Genomic DNA, 23,002 nt, shown 5'->3' with positions numbered 1-23,002 from the left:
ATTCAATCTCTCCACCTTGCCGCTTGACTGTGGATGGTAAGGAGTATGCAGCGCCACTGTTGATCCGATCATGGTAAGTATTTCTTGATATACGCATGAGGAAAAGGCTGGTCCCTGATCACTTTCGATAATTTCTGGGACTCCATACCGGCAAACAACTTCAGAGACCACCTTCTTAGCGGTAGTCTTGGCAGTCATGTTTGGAACGGCGAATGCTTCTGGCCAGCTGGAAAACATATCCACTACCGCTAAGCAGTATTCATATCGTCCTGCTTTAGGGAGAGTGATATGATCAACTTGCAATCGTTGGAACGGATACTCTGGTTTAGCAAGGTGTTTTGTCGGTACATTCTGTAATCTGCCAGGGTTGCAGGTTTGGCATATAGTGCAACCTTTGTTTTGTGCGCTCAACACGGTGGAAATTCCTGGGGCCCAATAGAGTTTCTGTACCAGTAGCAAAGCTTGATTCTTCCCTCGATGCACCGGTCCATGGGCCCAGGCTGCAACGATCTGATATAGGAGTCGAGGCAAACAATACAGTTGTCCCTTTTTCCATAGCCCATCTATCAATTTAGCACCCGCCTCCTTCCATGACTGGTGTTCTTCTTTAGAGACTTTTTGCTATGTGCAGCATAGCTTTGTGATTGGAGGGACCGGTTGATGATTTTCTGCAGGTTGATCCTGGGTTGGCATGGAATTTAGCTGTTTGGTCTGCTGCCGCGTAACAGCCATGGACATGGATGTTGGAAGAAGAGCTGCTTGCTTAGCATGGAGATCAGCAAGTGCATTACCTCTTGCTTCAGGTGCATCTGGTCGGGTATGAGCTTTTACCTTTACAACAGCCAACTGTCTTGGTAGTTGTACCACTTCCATCAATTGTCTGACGCTTTTAGCATTTCTCACAGGAGAACCTGCAGTCGTGACAAAGCCTCTCCTTGCCCAGATCTCCCCAAAGTCATGTGCAATCTCGAAGGCGTATCTCAAGTCAGTAAATATATTCACATGTTTTCCTTCGGCCTGTTGACAAGCTGCAATCGGAGCTTTGAGCTCTGCTTCCTGTGCTGACATACTGGGAGGTAAAGCTTCAGGCTCTACCAATGTATCTTCAGTTGTGACAGCATATCCAGTATGAAACCTGCCAGAGGTGTCAGCATATCTGGATCCATCCGTATATAATGTAAGTCCTGGGTCATCCAAGGGTACTTCCTCCACTAAAACAAGTGGAGTTGACTGCAGTAATTTGTTCCAGACAATCATGTGGTGGAGCATCTTTCCCCTCTCCTTCAGGTGCTGGTAGCAGGGTGGCCGAGTTGATGGTGGTGCACCGGTGTAATTTCACATTTTCTGGCAAAATCAACGTACACTGCAGCCGCAGGTGTCTCTGTGTGGACAGATGTTTAGGTTTCTATAAAGCCAAAACAGCCGCAATATTGTGTGGAGCATAAATGTGAGTCTCATGTCCAAGCATGATGTCCGCCGTTTTTTCAAGTAACTGCTGTGTGGCGTGAACCGCTCGTAGACAGCTGGGGGAGGCCCTGGCTACCGGGTCCAGACGTGCTGAGTAATAACCGACCGGGCGCTGCTTTGTACAGTGTCTCTGCGTGAGTACCCCGGCTGCATGCCCTCCTGTCTCGGAGACATACAAATGGAAAGGTTGAGCATAATCCGGGTTTCCAAGGGCAGGGGCTGTCATTATCCTTGATTTTAGTTGCTCAAAGGCTTGTTGCAGCAGTTCTTGGTGATCCTTGTTGTTTACACCAGCCAGAGTGTCTTCTTTTAATGCATCATATAGGGGTTGCATCAGACGTGAAGCGCCATTGTCTGCAATATGTACATAGTCCGAGGAACCGTTGCAGCTCTATGGGATCTTTTGGGAATGGTAGTAGGTAGATGGTCTTTCTTTCTTCTGTGAGATGTCTGGCACCCTGAGTAAGGCAGTGGCCTAAGAAAACCACTTGACCGAGGCAAAACTGAAGTTTCAAGGCTGAGACTCGACAATTCAATTTTGCTAGATGCTTGAGGAGGCTAACACTGGCCCTGATGGACACTTGCTCCGTGGGGGCATCATCAACGTATTGTAATAGTACTACCTCAGAGTTGTCCAGCTGCCATGGCAGCAGACAGCTAGACATGTTCTTTGCAAACTGATTAGGGCTATTCTACGCTCCCTGCGGCATCACCGTCCAAGTCAATTGCCTGCCCTGATATGTAAATGCAAACAGAAACTGACAGTCTTTATGTAGTGGAATGCTGAAAAAGATGTTTGCTAAATCAGTTACTGTAAACCAGGCTGCGGTAGATGGTATTTGTGAGAGAAGTGTATGTGGGTTAGGCACCACAGGAGTTTCCAAGACTGTCGCTGCATTTACTGCCCTCAAATCCTGCACCAATCGATAAGCGGGCGGCTGCCCCGGTTGGGATTTTTTCCTTATGGGGAACAACGGCGTATTGCACGGGGAGACGCAGGGGATTAGTGCCCCTTTCTCTAACAAGGTGTGAATTTGCTGGTGTAGACCTTGTTCTTGTGCATGTGTGAGCTTGTACTGGCGAACCTTGGGAAAGGGCTCTCCGGGCTTGAGGTACACCTGTATTGGTTCTACCGGCAATCACCCAATGTCGTCTGGGCCTTGTGACCACAGATGAGAAGGGATTTCCTCTGTGTATGGAGCTAACCTGGGATCTTTTGAGAGATTTCCAATCGTATCTGATATGTTAATCATAACCGTGGGTAGCGCCCGTAAGATGCAGACCTCCTCTATGTGTGCATCAGAATTTGGATCCTTTAAAGTAAGGATCATCTGACCATTGTCCTGGTATTGAATTCGGGATCGGAATTTAGACAAGAGGTCTGTTCCTAAAAGATTTACCGGGCAGGTCGGGGATATGACAAATTGTGCCATTACTTCCGGAAATGGGCCAATCAGAATAAGTTTAGTGAGAGTGTGTTTGTTAGGTCTGCCATCTACACCGATCAATATTAGATTGTCGTTAGAAAATTGGACTGGGAGACCCTGGGGCAGTTCAGTGGATTTTAAAATGGAGTTGGCCGCCCCAGTGTCTACCATGAACTTCACCTCCTACTGGGATAACTACAGATGAACAGAGCCCGGGTGTGGTTACGGGCATCACGATGGCAGTCTCTGGTTGACCTCCATTTCAGAATGGATGGTCTTGGGGGACATTTTCTCGTGAGTCTCGTGGGCCGGGCGTCCTATTTCTAGATAGGGGGGCTTGGGCGGTGCACTGGCTAGCAGGGGTGTGACAGTCCCTTTGGAAATGTCCCGTCCGGCCACACCTCCAACACTGAAGACGGGAATTCACTACTGGCCTTATCCCGGGATACATTACTCGCTGATCAGGTACCGCCTTGGGGTAATAGTGGGGCTGTAAGGGAGGATACTGTGTTGCGGGTACTGCAGGTTCCGCAACTGCCACTGCAGCGGGTTTAGATTTGGGCTTAACCGCAGAAGCGGTCCGGGCGACACTTTTCTGGAAGCTTTTTGCTATCTTTAGGGCATCTCCTGGGGTGGCTGACTCAACATCTGGTCATACAGCCAATATCGCGTCCTTGATTTCAGTCCGTAACCCCTGGATAAAGGCGGATACTAACAGCTGGCAATGAGTTTTAGTATGTAAGGAGAACCCAAGGTCCTTATAGACCTGCATAAGGCGCCCATAAAACTTCTCAGCCGACTCTCCCTTCTCTTGAGTGACATCTGTGAGGGTAGTGGATTGATCAGCCAACTTATCCTGAGCCCATATTTTAAGGGCTTGACAGAAGTCAACCCCACTCTCATACGTATTGGTGTCTAATGCTCTATTATATGGGACAGCTGCCTCTACCATGGGATAATATCCTTCACCGGCTTTTACACGGAACAGGTGTAAAAGATCTTGCCTTGTTGTTGAATATATCTCTCTATTTGCGGCCATGCCCCTGTAAAAAGCCATGGGGGAATGTTCGGGAGACGGTTACACAGAGTATCCGTCTGTACTGGGGTAAACGGGGTATATTTGGGTGGGCTGGTATTGTGGTCCGCTTCCTCCATTTCCTCCATCTTTGTGAGAGGGGTGGAGGTGGAGGGAAATCAGCATGAGTACTGATTGTTGGGAGATCTTGGAGGTAGGGGAACACTGGGGGAGACCAGATATCGGGTTTGATTAGTTGAGCGGCATAATCAGCGAGATCCCTGTCGATGGCCAAGAGTCTTATCTCTCCCAATTTAGTTGGATGCGTGGCGATGTATTGCTTTATAGCCCCGACTATTATTTTGGCTGCGTCTTGTTTTGGATATCCAAAAATACCAGTGGAAATAAATGGCAGGGCTAGGGTTGGGACCGCATGAATCTGTGATGCGTATGCTATGGTGTTTTGAATTGTTTCTGTAAGCAGGTGTTGTGACCTGGGTACATCCAGGGGATCATATTTTGGTCCCACCAAATGTATAACATACTGACATGATAGCTGTCCCGCTTTTGTAGCCATCACTTCTCCTTCTCTTAGTGGACCGTGGTCACGGATGTAATCGTTGGATGTAGTTTGTATTGTAAGTCCCCCAATACGACATATTTCTGCAGCTAGCCCCCCCCCCCCATGCTGTAGTTTTGCATTTGCTGCATTTACAATGATCCCAACTTGCTGTTGCGGTATGCTCCCCATGCCTATTCTCAGTATAGTGGAAAATTCCGAAGGACCATTCAGCAAAACAGACGCCACCTCCTGGTACTTGTGTCCATGTTCTATTTCCCCAGTTCGGGAGAGGGTGAATAGGGTAGAGTTCGGAGGTCCCTGGGTCTCCCCGAATGGAGTGTGGACCATGGCGGGAGCAGGTGGGGGCAATGGTTTATAATACCCGCCGTCACCGTTAAGTAATGGTAAGGTTGGTGCTAAAACACTGGGTCTGCGTGTTCCACAATTATAACACGTCACGCGCCATCCCGGATTGGTGACCCAACACACTTTTCAAAGCCAGCCATTTGGGTTATATGGTGGTGGCTGGCCACCAATGGGAAGTGCAGGGTATTTAATCTCCTTAGGTATAAATTGCTCAGTTTCCAGATTCAGGGGCTGGGGTACGGCTACATTTGTGGGGGTAGGGGATGCTTCTTTAGGGGCTTCAGATTCAGTTTGTTGACACATAAGTTGGGAAGGGGAATCTACTTCCTCCTCTACCTTTTCCCCATCAGCTTCATTTTGTAGCACAAAACAGCCAGTCTTTGTTACAGTGCTAGATAATTTTACTTTCTTGACATAAAGATAATTGAAATAACCAGGCTCCTCCTCTATTTCAACATATCCATCACCACAAATCTCATGTGCAACTTTCTTAAACATTTCAGCATCTTCCAACAATCCACAGTCAACTAGTCTTCCCCTTTTCTGCCGGATTCCTTTGTCCCACAATGTAGGCTGAAGTCTCCCCTCCACGGGAAAGTTTAACAACTTAAACACTTTTGGTGCATTCTTAAATGATCTTTTCCCCTCTCGACCGACCATGATAGTCATCACATCCTCTACCTCCTGAGGGGGAGACACTTTCTTTCTGCTCCACGGAAACATTGATTAATCACTGCACTGCTGCCTTTCAACTGACAAAGATCCTTGATTTGTGCACAGTATGAGTCCGGCCGGCCTCAATTGTTCCACTGACTCGCCCCTCCCTTCGGGGAAGTCACGTACGGTACTAGGTGAAAGGAGGAGAGCTCGCGTCTGAAGCCCTCCGGACACTCGATATAAGTATATCTGTGTGCGTGTCCTACCCAATCTTCGATCACCTGCCGCGACTGATACTAATAGTGTTCAGTCTCCTAAGAATCTTTGTCAGAAGTTAAGGAAGATTCATACAATATTCACTTGTCAATCCGAGGTGGTACTGCTTTAAAAGTTATCAATATCAGACCCCTAACGGGACTACACCCCTATAGTCTCACCTTTGACTATATCCAACCAAGACATCCGGAGATAATGCAAACAACCACGCACCACGTGGAAACCACGCCAAACGGTCAGTATCACTAGTAAAGAACTCGGGCACTTACCGTGGCTTTTGTGGGGGATGATCAGTCCCAATTCCAGTGGGGGAGGCCGAAAGCAAGTCTCTCTTTGTGGATGTCCAGAGGTGGTGGGGCATCCCTGGTTAGGGATCCGAGTCACTGCACCAAGCTGTTGAGGGAGGGCAGCAATGACCCTTCACGGTTGACCAAGTGAGTGTCAAATTATTATGTTACAAGGTTGATGTAAAGGACATATCGATATTCATGCTTTAGTTACTTCATTTTGTGCTTGCTTCTAAAATGATGTTATTATTACACCTTGCATAGCATAGATTCTTTCATTCTTTTCTCCTGCTTCACATGCAATTTTCTCACAAGAACCTTTTCTCTCAAGAACATTCTATGAAACACCCTGCTCCTGTTATCTAACTAGTCTGAGCCGGGATGTATAACCTTGTAACTTTCCATCATGTGCCGAACTAAAGATAATATGACCATATGTGTGTTTCTGTAATAATTGTACTAACATTGGTTTAAGCCTGTAGTACGGCTGTAGGTGATTGGCTATTGATATACTCAAAACAATATATAATGCTTAGTAAATTAAACGGGATTAGAGATTCTCCGAACAGGAAACAAATACACAAACCGGGAGCTGAGCACAGAGGACTGAACCAGAGGAGAACAAGGCTGTATCTGGCAGCTTCCGGCAATATGCTTCCAGCTTTAGTAGGGTGTGGTGCTTTCCAGTTGGCTGAAGCAGGGAGCAGATTACTCCAGCTGGACAACACACACACCCATACTGCCAGACTGGATGGTACTACTGGTCTCAGCAATCCTAGTTTTACTGGCTGGACAGAGCCTGCACCGCCCAGAGCTTCTGGTTCTGACATCTCCTCCATCACCAGCACCGCCTGCAGGATGAATAAGGCGGATTCTGGTGAGAGAAGCAGACGTCGCAGGAGCAGATCCCAGAGGAGATAGGACACACCATTTGCAGAAGCCCTAATGTGACCAAATTGCAGAAAACAAGAGCAGTAGAAATCCTCATAAAGGGACACCATTTTGGAAATTATAACCCTCAGTGAAGTAATCTATAGGAGTAGTGACTATTTTGACTCCACAGGCACTTTCCGGAAATTAGCACGCAGTGGATGTTGGAGAGTGAAAATTACAAATATATAATTTCATTACCCAACACATAGTGCCCAGATTGTGCTCCAGGAGACACACACCATCAATTAAGTGGGTTCGTCTCACTATAGTAATGTCAAATACATGGAGGCTAAATGTGTTTTTGGCACACTGCAATCTTTGAAGTGAGATCTGACTTTGGGAGAGTGGATATTGCTGGATTGGTTTATGGAAGCCATGTTGCTTTTCAAAAGCCTTTGAGCCACTAATAATGCGGAAACCTCTGGTTTTCCATTGACAGATGATGGACCTGAGTGGGGACTTGTTTTTTGTGAGATGAGTAGAAGTTTTTATTGATATTATTTCACCTACATAACATTGTTTGTTTACTTTTTATTCCATATTTGGGAGGCAGAATTAACAAACAGTTGAACACTACGATCCACTGGTTCATCCTATGAGGTTTTCTATTAGACTGTGAACTGTTATTATCTTGGTGAATAATGATGGCTAACATAGGGCAAAATAAAAAAAAATCACAGAAAAAGATACAGCCTTATTAACACCAAATCATATAACAAATGCACTAGCAGGATGCTGCAGACCCCCATGATAAAGGTGGGGGCAGCGCAGGTGCAAAATACTGATGAAGCTACCACTCACAAACCTACCAATTCATGGGGGGGTGGTTGCCTAGTATTAAAGATGCACACAGAAGAAGCTTGCATAGGATGCCAGTCACACAGGTAGGTGTGATGCACAGTGTCTGGCTTAGGATAGTGATGATGCCCATACTATTACATCAGGAAGGCTGCCCAGCGCTATATAAGTGCACCCCACATGGACAGACACCCCAGTACACCCAATCAACACTAAAATGCTAATGCATTTGTTATCTGATTTGGTGTTGGTAAGGCTGATTTTTCTGTGATGTTTTCTTGGTAGATAATGATACTTTTACATAAAGTGCATTTTTATGGAGAGTTTAAGTAGAAATGTTCATCAATATAAATTTTAAGGATATGTTATTTATAAATAATAATTGGTTTTATTCTTGGCAGATGACTGTACCAGGAGATCAGAGGAACAGCTGACATCTTCAATTTTTAAATCTGATGATCTTGAGATCCCACAGGATACAATTGAAGTGAATGCCATTAACCCAGATATACCATCATCCCTTCACAGCAAAGATCTATCATCTGGTCATTTGAAACAGGTCCTGTCTTCTGATTCATTACCGACTACTAAGGAAAATCAAAGTCACAAAATAAGCATTAAAAAACAAATTGCTCCTAAAGCAAAGAAGCCATTTTCATGTTCAGAATATGGAAAAAGTTTTTCCCTCGAAAAGTCTTTTCTTGGGCTGTGTGCCCACTATGCGTTTTCCAAGCGTTTATGCTGCGAAATTTCCGCAGCATAAACACTTGGGAAACACTTGGTAATCCGCCCCCCAGGGTCCCCAATGACAAGCCGCAATGTTAATGCCCATGCTGCGGATTTTTCCGCAGCGTTTATGCTGCTCTCAAAAATCCGCAGCATGTCCATTAAATTTGCGGACACGCAGCGTAATCGCCGCCATTGACTTGCATTGAAACGCATAATATCCGTGTCAGTACATTTGTACACATGGATATTATGTGTTTCTATGTGCGGATGGTACCCAAGTCTGGAGGAGAGGAGACTCTCATCCAGACCTGGGTACCATAGAAACTGTAAAAAAAAGAATTTAAAATAAAAAATAAAGTTTATACTCGCCTTCCGATGTCATCCCGGTGTTTTGTCTGCTCCGTCCGGTCTCTTGCAATGCTCGCGCTGTTGTGAAGGACCTGCCATGACATCAGAGTCATGTGACCCATCACATGGCTCAATGACGTCACTGCAGGTCCTTCACAACAGCGCGAGCCGCCCAACACACCGGACGCAGTGGAGATAACACCGGGAGGACATCGGAAGGTGAGTATAAACTTAATTTTTTTATTTTTTAACATTCTTATTCTTTTTTTTAACTATCCTGGTCACACTACTATAAATCCATGCCGGTTGCATGGATTTATAAAGTGTGAACAAGTTGTCAAGCACTTTTCCAAGTGATGCTAAAATCGCTCGGAAAAGCGCTTGATAACCCACATGCAGAAATGCATGTGAAGAACGCTGCAAAGACTCCTCACAAACGCTTCTACCTGGCGGGAAAAACTCATGTAAAAAATGCATGCGTTTTTCCTGACAGGGAGAAGCGTAAAAAATATGCCGCATTTCTGCATCGTGGGCACATAGCCTTAAGCATAAAAGCATTCACACCGCAGAAAATAGATTTTTTTGTTTCAAGTGTGGGAAATTTTTTAACCAGAAATCAAATCTTGTTAATCACCAGAGAACTCACACAGAGGAGAAGCCATTTTCCTGTTCAGAATGTGGAAAATGTTTTAGCCGGAAATCAGGTTTGGTTAAGCACCAGAGAACTCACACAGGGGAGAAGCCCTTTTTCTGTTCAGACATGAGATCTAACGTGATAGAAGATTACAGTCCGGGGGAGACGGGAAACATTCATATAGACAACCGGTGGAGATGTAGTCAGTGAAGAACTCTGGCTAAATATGTTTGTAGAGCCGTAGTAGAAGATGAAGATGTCGTCCTCATGATGTAGTTATTTCTCATGTTACGTGTAATGAATATCTCCTGCAGTATTGCTAATGCCGATTCCAGTAAATGAGACGAGAATTAGCAATAAGGAAGATGAGTCTATGAGAAAGTTATTCAGCTGCAGATTCTGAGGAAGAAACTGCTTGTTGTCTGTGGCCTAAAATATATAGGTTTTATTACTAGATGTAAAGAAGAAAACTAAATACTGTAAAATAATATCTCCTCATGTGTTTCTCCTTATTATCTCCAGTAATTGTATTATTACACAGGATTTTTATGATGTGACATCTGCTCATCATCTTCTCATTCAGGTCCCTACAATATCGTATCCTCTCAGTGAAGATCTTCTATTTAAGAGAATTTTCCTAATGGACCCATCAAAGATGGATATGGACAGAGACAAGATGGCGGAGAGGATATTACACCTCACCCTAGAAATCCTCTTCTGTCTTACTGGAGAGGTGAGAGATTCCGATAACGTCACATTACATCATTCTTATCTATGGGAATAACAGATGGACAGAACTGGAGAGGTGAGGACTCTGGAAATGTCTGTAGTGAGATTTATTTATATGTCTTTCCATAACCAGGATTACATATTAGTGAAGAAGACCTCTAGTGAGCGCTGTCAGGTCCATGTGTCTGAGGGATGGGAAAGACCCCTGAGCCCAATCACAGGACCTCCACCTCACCCCCTGATACATGAGGACATCAATGACCAGAAGATCGTAGAACTCACCTACAAGATGATTGAGCTGCTGTCTGGAGAGGTGACACTGCTGGGAATGCTGGGACATTATACAGTAGCGCTATGGAGGGATCGGGGGGATGATTGTATCATTGTATGTGTCAGGTTCCTATAAGATGTCAGGATGTCACTGTCTATTTCTCCATGGAGGAGTGGGAGTATTTAGAAGGACACAAAGATCTGTACAAGGATGTCATGATGGAGGTTCCCCAGCCCCTCACATCACCAGGTAATAGACAGGACTAAATACACACGGCCTATAATTATCTGTATGTAAAGAATGAATTCAGTCCCTGTATGTGTTTCCTCCAGATCTATCCAGTAAGAGGACAACACCAGAGAGATGTCCCCGTCCTCTTCTTCCACAGGACTGTAAACAAGAAGATCCCAATGTTCCTCAGGATCATCAGGTAGATGGAGAGAAGGTATCATGAGATCTCCCCTATGATGTGTAGACGGCTGTGAAGGTCTTGTGCTCAGTCTTGTTTTATCCACCAGTATTATATGTTTTATACTTGTGTAATGAGGACGGTGGAGATGGCAGGATTAGAGCTGATCATAGATGTGACTTCTCATCTGTTTGTGACTTTTATAATATTTGTTTCAGGGTGAAGATCTGACCCATATTAATACTACAGAGACATATGTGAGGGGTGATGAGTGGTGTAAAGAGGAGATTCCTACATATGACTACCCAAGTGAGTAGTAACCACTAAATGCAGAGAAGTCACAGATTCTTCTCAGTCACCGGCTGTGGCTGCTTTATCGGTGGTGTGGTCCGGCCGTATCACAATCGTGTGATCACCATTTTGCCTCTAGAACACAACATTCTCTTCCACCCAAAACTGTTCCAATGATTTTGGGCATTGAAACCCTTTTCCATTGAACTTACAACCTGGAGGATCCACCTATCCCCTGTGATTCGGATACGTTACCCGCCCAGATCTGTAAACCACAAAGCCAGAAAATCACTTGAACAAAAATATTATGATGGGCCTGTAAGAGAAAGCGGAGGGTAATGATGCTGTTGGCTTCCTAGATCCCTGATATCTTATAGGATGAATCTACCTTCTCTCCCTTCTGTGCTGCTGAATGTGCTCATATGGTCCCTACAAGACCAGGTCCAGCCTTTCTGGCCAAACTTAACATTTATGATCTACATTAAATGTGCAGTGAGGCCAAGTGTGAATTTCTGTACAATAACAGCAGAGTTTCCCTTTATCCTGACTTTTCAATTTCTTTTAAAACCAACTAACTTCAAAACAGATTGTGATAAACTAAAAAAAATACATTACACCTGTGCCATGATATATCTCTAAGCTAAATTTAAGACCCCTCAGCTCTGCACTATTATAAAAAGTTCTCTTTGAACGTCTAATATTTCTTCTTGAAACTCATCTGACAGAAAATATTGTCCCTTACGATAGTTTAGATTGCCAAGAGCCACCGAGCCCCATACTCCAATTACCCCAGAGAGGTTTCACCACTAGTTACTCACTACTTACTGATGGAGACTGTTGAGTTTGATCATTTCAGTAGATGTGTTATGGTCTATACTCACAGTTTTGACTATAGTAGTTAGTGCCCAAAATACTCTGGTTTAACCCCTTCCTGCAGCCAGTTTTGTGTTCCTATCTGGGCCCATTTTTCAAATCTATGGAAAAATACTCTGGCTTCTCTTCAGAACGTAAAAATCTTTCGCCTTTTACTAAAGATTTCCATGGAGGGAAGCAAAACTGAGTTTTGTGAAGATATTTTTTCTCTATTTTTTTTTTTTTTTTTTAAACACAAATTGAGAGATTGCGGGAAATTTTACTTTGATTTTACAGAATGTCTGCAAAACTGCTGAATGGTTTGTGGTATCGGGGTATTTATTTTCTGGGCGTTGACTGAATGCTTTTGCTTTTTTTTTTACCCTTAACTGAAGGATTCTCCAAAAATGGAAAGAAAAAAACAACCACAAAGAGCTGAAAAATGGAGAGCTTCAGCTGCTCCCCCAAACCCGCTATGTGATTAAACCACTAAACCCGTTAAAGAGGTTATGTACGGTTGTCCTGAGGAAGGAGTTGGTGGTCTCTGAAACGCGTAGACAATAAACCTACATTTTTATCCATACTAATACTAATTAGCACACAGTGGATGTTGGAGAGTGAAAATTACAAATATACCATTTTATTGCCCAACACATAGTGTCCAGATTGTGCTCCAGGAGACACATCGTAAATTAAGTGGGTTCTTCTCACTATAGTAATGCCAAATACATGGATGCTAAATGTGGTTTGGACACACTGCAAGGCTCAGAAGTGAGGGGGAGATCTGACTTTGGGAGAGCGGATATTGCTGGATTGGTTTATGGAAGCCATGTTGCTTTTCAAAAACCTTTGAGCCACTAATAATGTGGAAACCTCTGTTTTTCCATTGGCAGATAATGGACCTGAGTGGGGACTTGTTTTTTGTGAGATGAGTAGAAGTTTTTATTGATATTAGTTTTGCCTACATAACATTGTTTGGTGGCTTTTTATTCCATATTAGGGAGGCAGAATTAACAAACAGTTGAACACTACGATCCACTGGTTCATCCTATGAGGTTTTCTATTAGACTGTGAACTGTTATTGTCTTGGTGAATAATGATGGCTAACATAGGGCAAAATTAAAAAAAATCACAGAAAAAGATACAGCCTTACCAACACCAATAATCATACCAATTCATGGAGGGGGTGGTTGCCTAGTATTAAAGATGCACACAGATGAAGCTTGCATAGGACGCCAGTCACACAGGTAGGTTTGATGCACAGTGTCTGGCTTAGGATACTGATGATGTCCATACTGGGTAGGAAGGCTGCCCAGCACTATATAAGTGCACCCCACATGGACAGACACCCCAGTACACCCAACCAACACTAAAATGCTAATGCATTTCTTATCTGATTTGGTGTTGGTAAGGCTGATTTTTTTCTGTGATGTTTTCTTGGTAGATAATGATACTTTTACATAAAGTACATTTTTATGGAGAGTTTAAGTAAAAATATTCAACAATATAAATTTTAAGGATATGTTATTCATAAATAATAATTGCTTTTATTTTTAGCAGATGACTGTACCAGGAGATCAGAGGGACAGCTGACATCTTCAATTTTTAAATCAGATGATCTTGAGATCCCGCAGGATACAATTGAAGTGAATGCTATTACTCCAGATATACCATCATCCATTCACAGCAAAGATCTGTCATCTGATCATTTGAAACACGTCCTGTCTTCTGATTCATTACCAACTACTAAGGAAAATCAAAGTCACAAATTAAGCAATAAAAAAGAAATTGCTCCTAAAACAAAGAAGTCATTTTACTGTTCAGAATGTGGAAAATGTTTTAGCCGGAAATCAGTTTTGATTGCGCACAAGAGAATTCACACCGGGGAAAAGCCTTTTTCCTGTTCAGAATGTGGGAAATGTTTTTTCCAGAAAGCGCATCTTGATAGACATCAGAGAACTCACACAGGGGAGAAGCCTTTTTCCTGTTCAGAATGTGAGAAATGTTTTAACCAGAAATCCGATTTGGTTGAGCACCAGAGAACTCACACAGGGGAGAAGCCGTTTTGCTGTTCAGAATGTGGAAAATGTTTTAGCCGGAAATCAGTTTTGTTTGAGCACAAGAGAACTCACACAGCGGAGAAGCCGGTTTCCTGTTCAGAATGTGAGAAATGTTTTAACCAGAAATCAGATTTGGTTGAGCACCAGAGAACTCACACAGGGGAGAAGCCTTTTTGCTGTTCAGAATGTGGAAAATGTTTTAGCTGGAAATCAGGTTTGGTTATACACAAGAGAACTCACACAGGGGAGAAGCCTTTTTCCTGTTCAGAATGTGAAAAATGTTTTAGCCGGAAATCAGGTTTGGTTAAGCACAAGAGAACTCACACAGGAGAGAAGCCTTTTTCCTGTTCAGAATGTGGAAAATGTTTTAGCTGGAAATCCAGATTTGGTTATAAACCAGAGAACTCAGACAGGGGAGAAGCCTGTTTCCTGTTCAGAATGTGAGAAATGTTTTAACCAGAAATCCGATTTGGTTGAGCACCAGAGAACTCACACAGGGGAGAAGCCGTTTTGCTGTTCAGAATGTGGAAAATGTTTTAGCCGGAAATCAGTTTTGTTTGAGCACAAGAGAACTCACACAGCGGAGAAGCCGGTTTCCTGTTCAGAATGTGAGAAATGTTTTAACCAGAAATCAGATTTGGTTGAGCACCAGAGAACTCACACAGGGGAGAAGCCTTTTTGCTGTTCAGAATGTGGAAAATGTTTTAGCTGGAAATCAGGTTTGGTTATACACAAGAGAACTCACACAGGGGAGAAGCCTTTTTCCTGTTCAGAATGTGAAAAATGTTTTAGCCGGAAATCAGGTTTGGTTAAGCACAAGAGAACTCACACAGGAGAGAAGCCTTTTTCCTGTTCAGAATGTGGAAAATGTTTTAGCTGGAAATCCAGATTTGGTTATAAACCAGAGAACTCAGACAGGGGAGAAGCCTGTTTCCTGTTCAGAATGTGAGAAATGTTTTAACCAGAAATCAGATTTGGTTAAGCACCAGAGAACTCACACAGGGGAGAAACCTTTTTGCTGTTCAGAATGTGGAAAATGTTTTAGCTGGAAATCAGATTTGGTTACGCACAAAAGAACTCACACAGGGGAGAAGCCTTTTTCCTGTTCAGAATGTGGGAAATGTTTTAACCAGAAATCAAATTTGGTTAAGCACCAGAGAACTCATACAGGGGAGAAGCCTTTTTCCTGTTCAGAATGTGGAAAATGTTTTAGCCAGAAATCAGTTTTGGTTGAGCACAAGAGAATTCACACAGGGGAGAAGCCTTTTTCCTGTTCAGAATGTGGAAAATGTTTTAGCCAGAAATCAGTTTTGGTTGAGCACAAGAGAATTCACACAGGGGAGAAGCCTTTTTGCTGATCAGAATGTGGGAAATGTTTTTGCCGGAAATCAGATTTGGTTATCCACCAGAGAAATCACACAGGGGAGAAGCCTTTTTCCTGTTCAGAATGTGGGAAATGTTTTACATGGAAATCAACTCTTAACAAACTTCAGAGAACTCACACAGGGGAGAGGCCTTTTTCATTTTTAACCTTTAAATTGTATCTTCATAAAGGGGTTGTCCACTACTAGGACAACTCCTTCTCATTCCTCATGTTTAGCCTTGTTAAAATAAAAACACTAATACGCACTTTCTGTTCTGGCGCCGTTCCATTTTCCGTAAGGATCACACAAGATTGTTACATCACACAATCCTGCTGCCAATCAACGCCACCTTCAGACGTATTGTACATCAACAGGAAGGACAGGGCCTGGACATAGCACCAAGAGAATGCACACAGTGAGAGCACTCTCTTCAGACCGTGTTCCTGGGGGAATTATAAGCAATTTACAGCCTCAAACATGACTTTCGATATGGGAAAGAAAGAAGAGATCAGAGGTTAATCTGAGGTCCTCCACCTCCGTCAGCATGTCTGGTATGCAGCGTTTCTTATGGAAGGTCTTATCTTCCTGCTCCGGAGCTATTACTGCCTCACCTCAGCATGGAAAAAAGCAGTCTAAACCCTCATGATGCCAGACAGCTCCAGCCTGTAAGTCCTGCACCAACTTCTCTCTTAATGTCGGCCTCACAAGAAAACAGCTCCACAAATCTCCCTGTACTCTCACCAAAGCCCACATACTGAGCAGTGCTTGCTTCACAGGGACATTTACCCCCCAGCCACAGGTTATTCTGATATGGGGAACAACATAACTTATTTGTATATCAGATTGCGTCTATCCCTACTAAAGAAGATATGGAGCAATATATTCAGAGGCTGGAGACCACATACAATACTGAAATACGTCCACTCACTTCTATCCTGTCACAGCTTACTGACAAGGTACAGAGATTAGAGGATAATGTCGTCCAAGTTAGAGGCCATCATAATGCTCAGAAACTAACACTGGATCTTCACAGCCAGTAAATAAACCATCTGTTTAATATGGTTGATGATCAAGAAAATCACAATAATATCTGGATAAGGGGTGTACCTGAAAGCATCAATGCACAAGTGATTATGCCAACACTGCGATCATTGTTCAATAATATCCTTGGTGATCCTATTGATAAGGAGGTGGAGATTTATAAGGCGCATCGTACAATAGGCAATCATGGCCCAGACCCTGAGCGTCCAAGGGACATTACCTGTCGCATACATGTTTTCAATGTAAAAGAGGCCATTGTGAGGAAAGCAGAGGAGTTGGATCCTGGTGATTTAAATGGAAAACGCATATAATTGCTCACATATCTATCCTGAATGACACTTGCTAAAAGAAGGGTATTGAAACCACTACTTGATGCCATCCGGGAAAATGGCCTGATGTACTCCTGGGGGTACCCATTCCAGCTGTATATTTTCAAAGATCCAAGCAACATGAGACCTATTTGTGATGCCCTGGACATTCCATATATCTGACTGGCCACCTGCTCCACCATTGCCACAGAGAGTTCCAGCACATCGCAGAAGGCGTTCAGTGGATCAGGAACTTGCTGGTGATGCAGCCAGATGGGAAAGGAACCTGCCAATCATATGAGCTCCTGAAATTAATTTAGTCTTCCCTGATGAGAGACAGTTTGCAGATGCTTACTTACTTCTTTAACCCCTTAACCCCTGAGGGTGGTTTGCACGTTAATGACCAAGCCAATTTTTACAATTCTGACCACTGTCACTTTATGAGGTAATTACTCTGGAACGCTTCAATTGATCCCCCTGATTCTGAGATTGTTTTTTCGTGACATATTGTACTTCATGATTTTGGTAAAATTTCTTCGATATCACTTGCGTTTATTTGTGAAAAAAACGGAAATTTGGCAAAAATTTTGAAAAAATTTGCAATTTTCATAATTTGAATTTTTATGCCCTTAAATCAGAGAGATATGTCACACAAAATACTTAATAAATAACATTTCCCACATGTGTACTTTACATCAGCACAATTTTGGAACCAAATTTTTTTTTTGTTAGGGAGCTATAAGGGTTAAAAGTTGACCAGCCATTTCTCATTTTTCCAACAAAATTTTCAATACCATTTTTTTAGGGACCACATCACATTTGAAGTCACTTTGAGAGGTCTTTATGACAGAAAATACCCAAAAGTGACACCATTCTAAAAACTGCACCCCTCAAGGTGCTCAAAACCACGTTCAAGAACTTTATTAACCCTTCAGGTGCTTCACAGGATTTTTTGAATGTGGAAGAAAAAAATGAACATTTAACTTTTTTCACAAAAATGTTACTTTAGACCCAATTTTCCTTATTTTCACAGGGGTAACAAGAAAAAATGGACCCCAAAATTTGTTGTGGAATTTCCCCTGGGCACACAGATACCCCATATGTGGGGAAAAACCACTGTTTGGGCGCACGGCAGGGCCCGGAAGGGAAGGAGCGCCATTTGACTTTTTGATTGTAAAATTTGCTTGAATAATTAGCGGACGCCATGTTGCGTTTGGAGAGCCCCTGATGTGCCTAAACATTGGAGCTCCTCCACAAGTGACCTCATTTTGGAAACTAGACCCCCCAAGGCACCTATCTAGGTGCATAGCGAGCACTTGAAACCCCCAGGTGCTTCACAAATTGATTCGGAAAAATGCTATGACGTACTAATACGGGTCTGGCTCTGAAGTCGCAGGGCACAGACGCGTATTAGTACGTCTAATGTTGTTAAGGGGTTAAGCATATAATTAGATACATCTACATAGAGCATTAGGTGCCACTCTTCCACTATATAGAATGTCTAAGTTCATATAAGATCTTAGACCGGCATATAAGTTGAGTTCACATGATACTACTGTAATATCAGGCTGTATTACATTACTTGCTTTATATTCCATGGCTCCACCTAATAGGAATCCTAGAACAGAAAGTTTGACTTACGCCTGTAAAAACAACCGCCAGTTAAGGACTTGCATTGGGATCTGCTTGTTTCGCAATTTCCTACTGTTTTGATATATTCATAATCTATACTTCTTAGACACTGAGCGGTAGACGTTACTATCTACCGTCTATACTTCCTCTTTTCTTTTAATCTTTCTCTCTTCCATTCCCCCTTTTTTCATGTAATATGGCACAACTCAAAACTTGTTCATTGAATGTCAGAGGACTTAATGTTCCAGGGAAAGGAGCTCAAGTGTTTTATCGTAGGCATAAACAGCACGTACATTTTCTCTTTCTTCAGGAGTCACACTTTAGAGGCGATCATATACCTCAGATTACTAATAGATATTATTCATCTTGGCGTCCCAGAAAAATGCAGTTTTGAAGTCTAAGGTGCTGAGTATAGGCCGCCACAGATCACTGCTGCATACTATTGTAGAAACACTGTCTGACACGGAGAGGAGGTACGTGTTTGTTAAGATCTCCATCTACTAAAAATTTTGACTTTAGAAAACTTCTATCTCCCTAATTGTGACCAAATTAAGACATGCCATCATTACTTAAACTAAAATATTTTGCGGCGAACCTTATCATCATTGAAGGTGACTGTAATTTTGTCTTGGATCCATTTTAGATGCGTCCCTGGGCTGGTGTCACCAATCTAAAACACAAATAAAAGCTTTGCTAATTGTGCTTTGATCTCAACCGGTCGATATATGGAGGATACTACATCCAGACGTAAAGGATTATACCTATTATTCTCCTTTACACAATATGCATAGCCATATAGTCCTTTTCTTAATTAGCCATCACTTGCCTACATGGCAACCTACATCTCAGGTAGGAACTGCTGTATTGGTCAGATCATGCTCCTGTATATTGTAATCTGACTTTGCCGGACTCCACCAAGGCTTCAGATGTTGGAGCCTAAATGATAATCTGCTGAAAGACTCACTCTGTGTCTCAGACCTTCTTGAGACTATAGACTCCTTCAAATATATGAGCATGATGAAACTGCCTTACCATTTAAATGGGAAGCACTCACATGCGTCCTCAGAGGGATAATAATAAAACATAGATAAAGGTTAAAAAAAGGAGAGAACAGCTAAAGTCTCCCATTTGCTTGAGCGGATTGATCTACTTGACAAACAACATAAACGATCTGCTTCCCTCCAGGTATATGTAGACCTGCTTAACACTAGAAAGGAGCTAAAGTAGTTTCATGGATGGGGTACTTGCAAATATTGTGTAATTTCAGGGCACCTACTTATGGAAGGAACCAAGTGGAAGCTTCCATTCTCGGTACTAGATGTGGGGCCTCCTTGAGAAAATGACTTAAAATGTCATACACTAAAGTTAATATATAAGGCGTTGGATAGGGGTAAAAATATTCTGGGAATTGGAAAGTACACAAACTATACCCCTTTATGGCACAACTATAACTTACCAGAGCTACATAAACTAAAAAATGTTAGGGAGTGGAAGGATAGGGGTATATGTTTGGTGTCACAACTCTTGAGGGATGGATTATTCAAGAGGTTTGAACAAATAAAGGCAGGTTTTAACCTTCTGCATAGGGTGTTTTATCAATATCTGCAAATACATCTTGCATATAGTACACAACTAGAATAAACGCCATACTGATTGATAGACCTCACCCAATAGATACCATTACTACATCGTTGGATACAAAAGGTCTAATATCCCTTATTTATAGGCAGTTACTGGCCCTACATTTGGATAAATATCATTTGATAGTTAAGACATGGGAGGGGGATGAGGGTCCCTTATCTGAGGAGCAATGGTGGAAATACTGGATTTGACACCGAAACTTTCATTGTCAGAGTCACAAAGATTGTCCCGAATTCTTCTCATTCATAGGGTATATAGATCCCCAAGTATTTTATTTAAAATTGAAATAAAAACGGATGACACATGTCCTAGATGTGGTCAAAAGGACGACCACCTGATGCATATGACGTGGGAATGTGTAAATATTGGCGACTAATGGAACGTAGCGATCGCTCTTGTACTATCTGTATTTGGGATACAACTTCAGTTCGAACCTAAAATCTGTATCCTAGGACTTCTGGGAGAGGACGTAGACCCAGACTCCCATATGGCAAGAGCTAGCTCAGGAATATTATTCCAAATCAGAAAGTTGTTGACACTACATTGGATAGACAATTCTCCCCCAACAATAACAGAACTAAAATCCAGGATAAATAACACTCTATGCTTGGAAAGGGGATCTTATATTAAAGGAACGCTCTCAAGAAATTCATACACATATGGGAGCAATGGTTAATTACCCCAGGTATTGCTTCAAAGAACCTTCACAGAAATGCTATACTGGATTGTTTGTCCATTTCCTTACAGTAAACCAGGAATTTATATCCTTATACCTAAGGTGTCAGCAAATAATAATTGTCTCAGTCCACACAATTGCCCCTTCTTAGATATATTCTTTTTATTTTGACGTCCCAATAGGGAAAAAAATATCACTTGTATTATGTTACACCACCTCTGGCTTTAATAACAGCTTACAGTCTATGAGGCGTGGACTTAATGAGTGACAAACAGTACTCTTCATCAATCTGGCTCCAACTTTCTCTGATTGCTGTTGCCAGATCAGCTTTGCAGGTTGGAGCTTTGTCATGGACCATTTCCTTCACCTTCCACCAAAGATTTTCAATTGGATTGAGATCCGGACTATTTGCAGGCCATGACATTGACCTTATGTGTCTTCTTTCAAGGAATGTTTTCACAGTTTTTGCTCTATGGCAGGATGCATTATCATCTTGAAAAATGATGTCATCATCCCCAAACATCCTTTTAATTGATGGGATAAGAAAACTGTTCAAAATATTAATGTAAACTTGGGCATTTATTGAAGATGTAATGACAGCCATCTCCCCAGTGCCTTTACCTGACATGCAGCCCCATATCATCAATGACTGTGGAAATTTGCATGTTCTCTTCATGCAGTCATCTTTATAAATATCATTGGAACGGCACCAAACAAAAGTTCCAGCATCATCACCTTGCCCAATGCAGATTCGCGATTCATCACTGAATATGACTTTCATCCAGTCATCCACACTCCATGATTGCTTTTCCTTAGCCCATTGTAACCTTGTTTTTTTTCTGTTTAGGTGTTAATGATGGCTTATATTTTGCTTTTCTGTATGTAAATCCCATTTCCTTTAGGCGGTGTCTTACAGTTCGGTCACAGACATTGACTCCAGTTTCCTCCCATTCATTCCTCATTTGTTTTGTTGTGCATTTCCTGTTTTGGACACATATTGCTTTAAGTTTCCAGTCTTAACGCTTTAATGTCTTCCGTGGTCTACCAGTATGTTTGCCTTTAACAACCTTCCCATGTTGTTTGTATTTGGTCTAGATTTTAGACACAGCTGACTGTGAACAACCAACATCTTTTTCAACATTGCGTGATGATTTACCTTCTTTTAAGAGTTTGATAATCCTCTTTTTTGTTTCAATTGACATCTCTCGTGTTGGAGCCATGATTCATGTCAGTCCACTTGGTGCAACAGCTTTCCAAGGTGTGATCACTCCTTTTTAGATGTAGACTAACGAGCAGATCTAATTTGATGCAGGTGTTAGTTTTGGAAATGAAAATTTACAGGGTGATTCCATAATATTTTCCTCAGAATTGAGTGATTCCATAATTTTTTCCCTCTGCTTGGTCTGAAAAAAATTACCCTTACTGAGAACCACATTTTTAATCTTGATTTCTTTTAGTGTTTCTTAAAGCCCTAAAGTTGCAATTTGAAATTACCATAGTTTTGTGCCATGTCTGTGATCTGCTTTTTTTCAACAACATTAAACAACTGAATGAACATCCTCCGAGCCTGGTGATTCCATAATTTTTGCCAGGGGTTGTACTAAACTTCTATCTTGCATACACAAAACAACACAAATGGACACCAGCAATGACCCTCTACCCTTTACTGGGGTTGGGAAAAGGAATTGGGTCGTCATATTTCAGAGAAGGATAGGCAAAAAACATTCATACTCTCCCACAAATTATCTATTACTGGCCGTGCCCAGGAGAAAAACGATAAGATTTTATCTAGATGGCACCATTGTCGCACTATGCTACGTAGCATCTTCGGACTTGTGCTGGCGGTGTGGTGGTGCAGACAGTTCTGTGTTACATATATGGTGGGAATGCCCATCATTGTCGGATTCGGTGGACTACGTTGGACCTGAATGCTTTTTTTGGGGGGAGGGGGGGATTTAATAAATTAGTGAACCAGGAAAAGTTTTGATTACTGGGTCAGTAATGGGTTTGTCTGATAGACACCTCTCCATTACATAGTAACATAGTTTTTAAGGTTGAAGGAAGACTAAGTCCATCTAGTTCAACCCATAGCCTAACATGTTGATCCAGAGGAAGGAGACGTGGAGGGGCCGTAGGAGGGCAACAACCCAGCAGCAGGACCGCTACCCCGCCTTTGTGCAAGGAGGAACAGGAGGAGCACAGCGAGATCCCTGCAAAATGACCTCCAGC

General features: G+C 42.5%; 3 protein-coding genes and 1 pseudogene across 3 annotated transcripts in view; 3 read left to right on the top strand and 1 right to left on the bottom strand.

Moving 5' to 3' along the window:
• Positions 1-8,586, top strand: part of LOC141201438 (gastrula zinc finger protein XlCGF66.1-like) — a 28,247-nt gene extending 19,661 nt beyond the window's left edge. The window contains exon 7 of the mRNA XM_073663431.1: positions 8,190-8,586. Coding sequence (XP_073519532.1) covers positions 8,190-8,551 — 362 coding nt within the window. The 3' untranslated portion in view covers positions 8,552-8,586. The remainder of the gene's footprint in view (positions 1-8,189) is intronic.
• LOC141201430 (uncharacterized) overlaps positions 1-15,616 on the top strand; it is a 74,865-nt gene extending 59,249 nt beyond the window's left edge. The window contains exons 9-12 of the mRNA XM_073663418.1: positions 9,469-9,569; positions 13,906-14,499; positions 14,747-15,004; positions 15,084-15,616. Coding sequence (XP_073519519.1) covers positions 9,469-9,569; positions 13,906-14,499; positions 14,747-15,004; positions 15,084-15,469 — 1,339 coding nt within the window. The 3' untranslated portion in view covers positions 15,470-15,616. The remainder of the gene's footprint in view (positions 1-9,468; positions 9,570-13,905; positions 14,500-14,746; positions 15,005-15,083) is intronic.
• LOC141201399 (uncharacterized) overlaps positions 1-23,002 on the bottom strand; it is a 259,824-nt gene that overhangs the window by 159,319 nt on the left and 77,503 nt on the right. The window lies entirely within an intron of this gene.
• LOC141201444 (U5 spliceosomal RNA) lies at positions 12,184-12,309 on the top strand (annotated as a pseudogene).

Source organism: Phyllobates terribilis, unplaced genomic scaffold (genome assembly GCF_046119375.1).
Source record: "Phyllobates terribilis strain yellow unplaced genomic scaffold, ASM4611937v1 Scaffold_115__1_contigs__length_5345438, whole genome shotgun sequence".
NCBI classification, from domain to species: Eukaryota; Metazoa; Chordata; class Amphibia; order Anura; family Dendrobatidae; genus Phyllobates; species Phyllobates terribilis.
Note: the sequence above shows the minus strand (reverse complement) of the source record. Positions and strands in the feature narration are given on the sequence as shown.